The sequence below is a fragment of the Zootoca vivipara genome, chromosome 12 (genome assembly GCF_965207765.1).
Source record: "Zootoca vivipara chromosome 12, rZooViv2.hap1.1, whole genome shotgun sequence".
Lineage (NCBI taxonomy): Eukaryota > Metazoa > Chordata > Lepidosauria > Squamata > Lacertidae > Zootoca > Zootoca vivipara.
The window spans coordinates 12832626-12842573 of record NC_142595.1 but is presented as its reverse complement, the minus strand read 5'-3'; the positions used below and the strand labels follow the sequence as shown (position 1 = coordinate 12842573).

Here is a 9948-nt window from a genome sequence, read left to right as displayed (position 1 = left end):
TGGCTAAACAGTAAAATCCATGCAATAATGTTAAAAATTAGAAAGTAGGCATGTATGAGAGAGTTCTATCTGAATTTCCCTTTTGCTTAGTTTAGGCTCTTTACCCCTACAGATCTGGCTATTATTGCAAGCAGTTCTGTACCTTTGTGAAGCTTGATGTTTTCTGCAACTTTTTAAGTGGGTGCAGTGTTGGAGGACTAAGAGATTGCAGTTTACTTTGCAAATAATTTAAAAAGGGGAAATGCTATAAAGGGGTTCTGAGTCAATGTCATTTCTGAACAGCTCTGGGCAGCATCCATGCCCATTTTGAGTGTGCATTTTGTGGGTGACTCCCCCGCCTCTTTTAATGACTGTTTGCATGCTGTGTTTTATGATTGTGTAATTAGAGAACGAGCAATAAATGGCAGCTGTCCCTCCATCCATTCCGACTCCCCAATGCGCTTAGCCTGCTGGCTGGGGGTACCAGGTCTCTGGAGCATCATAGCACATCTCAATGTCTGGGTAGATAATTCCCATGTTTTCTTTTAGAAACCATTTGAAAATCTCCACAGGAATGACAGTGAGAGCTACCCAGAGAAATCAACAGAGAAATCCAGCTGCAGTTGATTACCAGGATGTCCACACTACAACAAAATGTAGCAGTAGAGAGAGGAGGTGCTTTCTCTAACTTCACTCTTATTTTGTGGGCATTCTTTAAACCCTATTTTCAAACTTCATTTAAGAAAAAAGTCCTGCCAATGTAAATTATGCAGGGCATACAATCCATTCACTCCACCTGCAGCGTTAACAGAGAAGAATGCAGGGCTATTGTAAGCCGTTCTTAACCTGAGGTAGTATCCCCCCCCCAACCTCCTGCCAACCCTTTGGTTGAGAGACAGTGGTTTATGATAGTCCTACAGTGTTAATGTTGCAGATTAGAGGTTTGAATCTCAAGCCACAGCTAACTCTGCCCCCCAAAAGGTTTCCCTACAGTAACATCAAAGGTCAATCTTCCTACATTGTTCCCCACACCCCCTGCAGCATAGATGGAATTGCAGAGTTGAAAGCAGAACCTTTCTGCTGTATTTCACAACATGAAATATGGCCAGTTTTAGAAACTCCAATCTGTACTCCCCCCCTTCCTGCTTTTAATTTTTACAAACACACAGGTGACAACTCATTGAAACCCTTAATCTGCTTGGACTATTGCAATGTGCTCTACGTGGGGCTACCTTTGAAGGTGACTCGGAAACTACAACTAATCCTGAATTGGTGATTGGAAGCGGCCCCCGGGACCATATAACACCGGTCCTGAAAGACCTACATTGGCTCATTTCTGAGCACAATTCAAAGGGTTGGTGCTGACCTTTAAAGCCCTATATGCAAGTTTTAAATGTTTGATGTCTTAATTTATTGGAAGCCACCCAGAGCGGCTGGAGTAACCCACTCAGATGGGCAGAATAATAATAATAAATAAATAATATCATCTATATACTGTTATGGACATCTCTCAATTCCACCCTGGAAGGCAGCGGTTGGGGGAAATCTGCAGAAACAAGAAACTGACCAAGTAAACCTCGGCATTAAGTTTATCATCTCCCATCAATCAGATGCAGCAGGCAGAACCTGGAATGCCGTGTGTGTGTGTGTGTGTGTGTGTGTGTGTGTGTGCCTGGCAGAGCAGGGGTGCAACTGGGGCTGCTTGAGGACTCAGTGGGCAGGAGCCTGGGCATAGGGGGCAAAATCGAGTGCAGCAAAAGTTCCAAAAGTGGACTAGCGGAAGAAGTACCAGCTATACTTCCCACTCTACACTGCCAAGGTCCAGCCTCCTTACCTGCAAACTATTCAAAATCCCCACCTTCCCTTATTGAGAAACAAAACAGGACCTGTGATGACAGGAGTTGCCATCTGACATCTGGTGGGTCCATTTAATATTTAGCTTGAATTTCACTGTTGCACTGTATCCCAGACCCCAGCTCCTCACAAGACGTTGTTGTTGTTTGCCTTAAGCTCTTTTTTCCATCCTCTGTAAACTTACATGTGTTATATAAAGAGCCCATGCTCGGGAGCTTGTGGTGTTGCATTATGGGAGGAAAGGTTGGGGGGGGGGGTCCGCATGAGACTGTCAAATCACTCCAATATATTGCGTAGGGAAGGGAGGTACTTAATTTCATGGGATATCCCCATGTCCGCTGTCTTCCAACAGCTGGTAGGTTCTAGAAGCCACCATTGGCAACTCCAAGAGGGCAGGCAAGAACGCAAGAGCCAACTGGATTAGGCCAATGGTCCATCATTGTGTTCTCATGGTGGCCAAGATGCTTCTGGGGTCCCAGCAAGCAGAACCTCAGTGCTACAACAACCCTTCCCCACTTGTGAGTCCCAGCAACGGGCATTTCGAGGCATACTACCTCCAACAGTGGAGGGCAGAATATACCATAATCTTACCCTCCATGAACCAGTCTAATCTTCTTTTGAAGGACTTTATTGCCTGAAACCTTGGAAGAGCCAGTTGCCAGCCGTCGTTGGCAATGCAGTTAGATACTCAGTAGAAAGCATCTTCCTTTGCTGGCCCTTTAATTTTCTTTAAAAAAACTATTTAGGTATTTGGTATACCCAGGACGTCCCTTTAAGCAGCAACCACCAGCTCAATGAGCGCAGCTCAATTCTTGCCAAGCTCACAGACATCGGGGCTACCAGAGTTTATCAGAAGGGACAAAATGTCCCAATGCAGTCTCAACTTCCAATGGCCAGCCATTTCCTTCATCAATAGGCTATTCCACCACCGGCCACCCCCAACAACTGCCTCAGTATTTCATAGCTGCTGACATTGCTCGGCCCTCGTTTGGGCTGGGTCTTGTTGCTGCTGCTCCCTTAGGTTTGTCTTCTGGATTCTTTTGCAAACCTCAAAGTTCCTTCCCCAAGCCCATCGATACCCGCCTTGTTTTTTCAGCGGCTGACAGGAGTGGGGTGGGGTGGGGAATTTCCCTTTGCATCTACTGCTGCTTCATGAATTCGCGCATGGTGAGGTGGTAGAACATTCCGGTGGCTGCCATTTGCAAGCATTTGATCTCAAGCCCTGCAACCAGAGATTGGCTGCATGCTGTTTTTGTAACAACAGGGAAACCTCAGCTGCCCTTGCCTAATGATACAACTACTTTAGCAAAGGCCTGTGGCCTAGTCCCGCCTCAGGCCCTGGGCCACTCTTTTCCTTATCCAGCTCCTTTGCTTTCAGCTTGCTTGCAGTTCCTCTGATCCTTGATAAGGCTTCTCTCTCTTGGGCAAACCAATTTTCCATCTCCCTCATGTTGTATTGGGGAGCGGCCCTTTGTCTTGTTTCCCAACCCACCGCAAGGCGGTCAAAATGCTCATTGAGCGCCCTCTTTCTTCACTGCCGCTCAGGCAAAAATGGCTTGGTAGGGAGTCCAAAAGAGAGCCTGGCGACGCAACCCAGTTTTGCCATCAACACCTTCTTCTCATAAAATGGCAGCTTGCAAAGATTGAATTCTGCAGTACGAAAAACGCTCTTGCACTGGCCAAAACATTTATACTTTCCACACTGAAGAGTGCCTGCTTTCTTTCCACTTATATCCCACATGAGGTTGCCATGTTCTTTTTCCCTCAGCGGGGTGCTTGCTCCCCAAAATGCTGCACAACTCCCTTGCAAATTCAACAGGTGAAGTTCTCTCAGCCCAACAGGCAAGGAGCTCAATATAAAATGTAAGAGCAGAGTCTTGCAAGCCCATCAGTAAATCCACACTCTCCCCCTCCCCCACCCGTTTGTATGCAGCTGCTTTTGAATTAAGTTTAAACCTGCTCGCCTCTAGACTCAGCCGAGCTTGGGGGGGGGGGGAGGATTTGCTGCCTAGGAAAGGAAACAACCACCATGCAATGAAACCTTGATAAATTCAGAGGGTTTATATATTAATACCATTCTAAAGAACAAGTATGAGGTTTCACCAGCAGCTGCCACCGAGTCTCCAGTTTTGCCAACTTTGCCCAACTTTTTAATATATTTATATAATAATAATATTTTTTAAAAAAAAAAAACTCCAAAAAAGATTTTTTCAACAAGAGTTCAGTGTCACCAGAGAAAACAAAGGCATATTCCCCACAGTTAAAGACGCATCAGTGTCAAGAGACCACCCTCACTTACCCAGCTCCCTTTACGTGCAAGGTATTTTTATTTCCGACTATAAAAAAGTAGTAGAAAACAGCACTGGACCAGGAAGGAGTAAGAGGTATCTGGTTCTCGGGGGGGGGGGGTCCTGATAGTTTGTGGGGTGTGGCTCTGCCACTGCATTTAACTATATAGAACTTCCTGTGGGTTCGACTACAGCGCCACCATCTTTGTATAGGGCTACATTCCTACAAGATGTGCATTGATCTGAGAGATACCTCAACGTCATGGCAACGGTAGCTTAGGACCAGCCACCTTGGAGACGGGTTTGCTGGTACTGATCAGGCTGAGCGAGGCGTGATCTAGGAGATGGAACAGACACAACCCCCCTTGAAAACTGTGACAGTTGACGCTGAAATATGCTATGCACTTGGCAGCAATATATGCTCATTTGAAACAGCTCTTTGACTGGCCATGAGGCTAAGGTGTTTTAAAAAGGGGGGAGGGCGGGGAAATCCGTTATGGCTCAATGGATTCTCTCTGTGCATTAAGCACCTACAGCAGGCATCCCCAGACTTCGGCCCTCCAGATGTTTTGGACTACAATCCCCATCAACCCTGACCACTGGTCCTGTTAGCTAGGGATCATGGGAGTTGTAGGCCAAAACATCTGGAGGGACGCAGTTTGGGGATGCCTGACCTACAGCCTGCAAAAAACACTGCTGGCTTTCTTCTGCCGGGCTGGGCTAGTAACCAGTCCAAGATGCTCCTCCAATACTCATAGATATTGTCAAAGACAGTAGTAGCTGGGGTGTGGAGCTGAATCACAGAAGATTATTTCCCCCCACACGGAAGGTATTAATGTGTGCAAGTTGGGGGGAAAACATATGCACGACACATAGGATTTCTGCAGTTTTCAATGCAGACTTTCCATGCCAAAAATCTTCATCTCATGCAAAACAGCTCCCGGTGGTTCCTGGTCCCCCTCTCTGGAGAGTCTTTGCCGACAGCCACATCAAGGAACAGGAGGTTCCACAGGTGACAATTATCTCTAATGCGGTGAACCGGCAAAAGCGGGTGGGAGGAGAGAAATCCTACAAAAATATGCTGTGGAAGAAGATAAAAGAAATCGCCCAGGAAAGGGAATTGGAGAAAAAGAAAAGTTGCCCCCACCCCCCAGGGCAACAGTCAAAACTGAAAAGCCTGACTCAGGTGGGAGAAGGGTTTTGTTGAGCTAGGGCTCAGCCCCAGAACCTGTTTTCATTGCTAAGGCTCAGCCCTGGAACAGGTGAACGGAGACAAAGTGTTTCTGAGAGTATGTAAAGGGCCTTGCTATCTTGGCCATGGAGTGACTTATCGCGCACGCCCCCCAACTTCTCCCCAGGGGCTTCAGCAGCTTCGAAGACATGGCAAGCAAGCCCTGGTGATGTGGGGAAGGGGCTCCAGAAGGACAGGGTCTGCAGCTGAAATTGTGAAGTTTTATTAACTCTCTTCAGTGGGTGCTGAGGTGCGTAGGAAACTACCTTTCCGCTCTCTCCTCCCAAATGGTTTCTGACCTGTTGACTTCTCCGGCCCTCTACTGCAGGCATCCCCAAACTGCGGCCCTCCAGATGTTTTGGCCTACAACTCCCATGATCCCCAGCTAACAGGACCAGTGGTCAGGGATGATGGGAATTGTAGTCCAAAACATCTGGAGGACCGAAGTTTGGGAATGCCTGCTTTACTGTTTCAGAAAGGGTCAGACCTGACTCATTGGTTTCAAAAGAAGAAGCCCCCACCCTGCCAAGACACTTTTAGGTTTGCAGCCAACCACCCCACCCCTCCCCATTTGTCCCCGTCCCCCATCCCCCCGTTTCGCTGACAAAGCCTCAGGCTAGTGGTTCTTCTATCCCTTCCCCCAATAAAACCATCCCATACCCCCCAGTGGTCCACGAGGCCTCCACCGATGTGGTGCTGGGGGCTGCTGAGGAGGCACACGCTACGTATTCCCCCTCCTCCAAATATATAAAGCATGATACAAACACTCCCCTCCATTGACGATGTAAGACACACACATATACACACACCCCTCCATCGGTACACACAAACACCCCAATTTGGTCCTGCTCTTTTATCTGGGAGATTGGTCACCGGTGCTGCCGTGCTGCTGGACGGGGCAGCTGCCCAGGCTGTCTCCGCTGACGGCTTAAGTCAGTTGGCAGCTGGGCTTGCGAGAGAGGCCGAGGGTGACTTTTTCCTTCTGCACTCCTCCCCCCTTGCCTCGCCACATCCCCAAGCGCTCCCTGGCAGGAGAGAAGAGGGATTAGAGTGAAAGGAAGATTTGAGCAGATGGTCCATATGCAGTACCCTTCTCTGGACACCCAAGGTTTCATTCACAGCTGCCTGGGTGGGGAGGGGATGCGGTGGTGGTGGGGAGACGTTTGGGGCCAGAAGGCACTTGGAGGAGACCAAGGAGTTGCAGGCACAAAGGGGTGGGGTGGGGAGATGGGGGGCGCACAAAAGTGACTCCGCGAGGGAGTTTGTTTGGCAGCGAGGTCGGCCGCCACTGACACCCTTACCCACACGCACGCCGTGGCTTAGGCTCCCACCCGCCCCCTGACATACACGCATGCACACACATATGTACAGTTGCCACACGGGTGCCCCCACTCCCCAAACCCACTGCACTTGTCCGTGGTACTGTCGCCCAGGTTGTTGGGGGGGCACTGAGGCACGACAGGCAATGCTGGGCATCAGCCTAGAGCTGTTGGGCACTTGACCAACCCCCCCCCCCAACCAAACCATGCTACGGCTTGGAAAATCCACAGGACAGTATTTTTTAAAAAAGGAATTGTACGAATTGCCCACCCCGCCCCCAAGGAAAAGGGTGTGTGTGAAGAGCCCCAGTAACGCCTTCCAGTTCACTTCCACTCCCAATAATGTCAGGAGCCAACACTAGTTCTGGCCGTGCCAAGACTAGGTGGTGATAAGGGGCTCTTGGAACAGGAGCCACACAGAACAAGGCCATGTCCGCCTCCTGGGATCTGGCAGAGGGTCTCTCAGAGCAGCGAAACTTGCTTTGTCCCACAGGTGGGCACACACACACATGGCAGTTCTTGTGCCCCATGTTGCTGCCTGGCTCACAGTGGCTGGTGTTGGTGGAAAAGGGTAAGACGCCCAACTCGCTCAGCCCGTTGGTGCAGCACTTCTTAACCTGCCTTGGGCAAGGCAAACTTATCGGGTGGTTGCGGGGCATGCTGGGAAAAAGAACACAGAGTACAGCTTGGCCGCAAGCCGCCTCTCGCTCCATCAGTCTGTCCTGTCAAAAGTCTGGGGGGATTCCTGTTCCACCAAGCATTTGACAAGATGGAGAGGGCAGGAAGTGGCACAAAGATTGTGGTCGGGCAGCCTGACCTCTGTGGTCCGGGCAATCTCCGCTCCCCTCCCCCAACTGTGCAACGAGAGCGACCCATTCCCCCGCCCGCCTCCTCGCACGCACACTTCCGCCTGCTACTTCACGTTGAAGACCATGAGGGGGCGCTCTTCGCGTTTCTGCCAGGGGCTCTTCTTGTCCCCCTGGTCGTCCGTCCCTTCCGAGGGCTCGTTGCTGTCATCCTCCGGGCTAGTCATGGAGTCGCGGCGCAGCTCGCTGTTGCTGCTGCGGGAGCTGTTTCCGCGGCTGCGTCCACGCCGGGGGATAGTGGCTGCCCGGTGGTCAGCGTTCTCATCCAGGAGAGGTGTCAGGGAGTTGTCCTCGGGGGAGCAGATGGCGGTGCGGCTCTCGCTGCTGCTCGGTTCTGTGTCGGCGTCTGCAAAGACCAGCTTGGAGTATGCAGGACCCATAGCGGGCGGCGCCAGGCGCTCCTCCTTCAGCCTCTTGGGGGGCTTGGCCTCGTTGACATCTACCCCAGAGTCCAGGCTGGCATCGTTGCTGCGGCTCCTCTCATTGCCCTGGAGGTCTATGTACGAGTGGCGGACTTGGGAGGATCGCCCGTCCAGGGACACAAACCAGGCGCGAGGGTGCTGCTTCACACCCAGCTCCAGCAGCTTCTTCTCCGTCAAGGCTTGCAGCTCCCCATTCAGCTGGGCCATAGTGGATTCGTTCAGCAGCACCGGGATGGTGACGGAGCCGCTGACGGACTGTGTGTGGGGGCCCCAGCCTTTCCCCTCAGCCTCTTCCCCCGGGTGCTGCTGCATCTGGAACTGCGGGTGCTGCAGCTGCTGCTGCAGGAATGATGGCTGCTGCCTCTGCTGCTCCCCGGCCACGAACTGGTGAGGGATCCCCATGCCACCCGGGTCCAGGTCCGGCTGGCTCTCGGAACCCCCCGCAGGCTGGTCTGAGGGAGCCAGGCGCATGTAGTGGGCTGGGATGACGAGCGTCGGCATCACGTTCCGGTACATGGAATCCTTCATGTGGTCGATGGAGCCGCAGAAGATGAGCTGCCCGGGCTGGCTCAGGGAGGTGGGGCGAGCCAGGTGGTCCACGGACTGCGACATCATGAACTCGGGCGGCTTGGGCTCCCCTTTGTGGCCCACGTAATGGTCGAAGGGAGGCGGCGGGGACGGGGGCTCCTGCGGGTAGCCCTTGCTGTCGTGGCGCGCCTGCTTGCTCTTGTCCTCGGTGCGCTGGTGGGAATAGCCACGCTTGTAGTCCTCCAGGAGAGGGGGCTCCAGGGCACCAGGCACATCCATGGAGCGGGCCGCCTTAAGGGAGTAGCCCTCCGCCACTTGAGGGTAGCCATCCTTAAGGGCCCCCCGCTGGCTCAGAGTGTCCGCCATGGAGGCCTTGCTGGCGTGGCGGGCTTTCTGGTTGGCCACTTGCTTGAAGAACTCTTCCCGGGAGCTCTCAAACTCCCGGGAGGAGGAGAAAGCCGACTTGAGGATGGGCGTGTGCACGTCTGTGTCCCCGTTGGAAGAGGCCGTCTCCAGGTGGCTCGTGCAGATGAGGTTGATCTGGGACATGGAGGTGGCCTGGTCTTTCTTGGAGGCATCCAGCGCCCCAGAGAGCTGGAGCTTTCTGTGTTGTTGACGTGGCTTCAGGCACAGCCTCCTGGAAAGGGGGAAGAAGAAGAAAATGTAGGTGCAGATAAATTCACAGGTAGCTATGGCAGAAGTGCTCTAGCTCAGGGCAGCGACATGTGCCTTGCACAGGGCAACATCAAACACTAAAAACGTCCCTGAACAGGGCTGCCTTCAGGTGTCTTTTAAAAATCATGTAGCTGTTTATGTGTCTGACATCTGACGGGAGGGCATTCCTCAGGGCAGGCGCAGCTTCCAAGAAGGCCCTCTGCCTGGTTCCCTGCAACTTGGCTTCTCGCAACGAGGGAACCGCCAGAAAGCCCTCGGTACTGGACCTCAGTGTCCGGGCAGAACGATGGGGGAGGACCACCCCGTGATCTTCAGATGAAGGGCAATATACAAATTTAGATACTAATAATTGGATGCTCCTGCCTTTTGGACATAGGGTTGTGTGCTGTGGGGGTGTGAGAGGAGAATTTCCCAGATGATCTCTCAGTTCTATCTGCCTCTATAATTCTATAAAAGTAAAAGAGTGAATGGACTGCTAGTCTGAGTCTGCTGCTCACCCTTGGATCACTGCAACACAATCTTCTGTTAAAGAAGTTTAAATGTCAAGGTATTCAGGGCTGAAGGAAATGAACCCTCTTCCCCGGGACACAAGCAAGCTGGGTTTGAGACCACCGGTAGTCGTGCAAAGCACTTAATTTCTAAAGCGAAAAGTGCTTGCTCATACCTCTGGCTGAAATTTCCCTCCTCCCCATTCCCAGTTCAATGTGTGTCTGGATGCCTGTTCTCTGGGGTTCGGCTGTCCTCTTTTACTACACAGAAGTGTTCACTAGGGCATAGGGTTGGGTG

At 51.8% G+C, this 9948-nt stretch overlaps 1 protein-coding gene across 2 annotated transcripts in view; it reads right to left on the bottom strand.

Annotated features, from left to right (window-relative positions):
• Nucleotides 1-6072: 6072 nt before the first annotated feature.
• The window catches only part of FAM171A2 (family with sequence similarity 171 member A2), a 38432-nt gene continuing 34556 nt past the window's right edge, over nucleotides 6073-9948 (bottom strand). For both annotated transcript variants that reach the window (XM_060282335.2, XM_035134992.3), the window contains exon 8: nucleotides 6073-9124. In XM_060282335.2, coding sequence (XP_060138318.2) covers nucleotides 7585-9124 — 1540 coding nt within the window. In that variant the 3' untranslated portion in view covers nucleotides 6073-7584. The remainder of the gene's footprint in view (nucleotides 9125-9948) is intronic.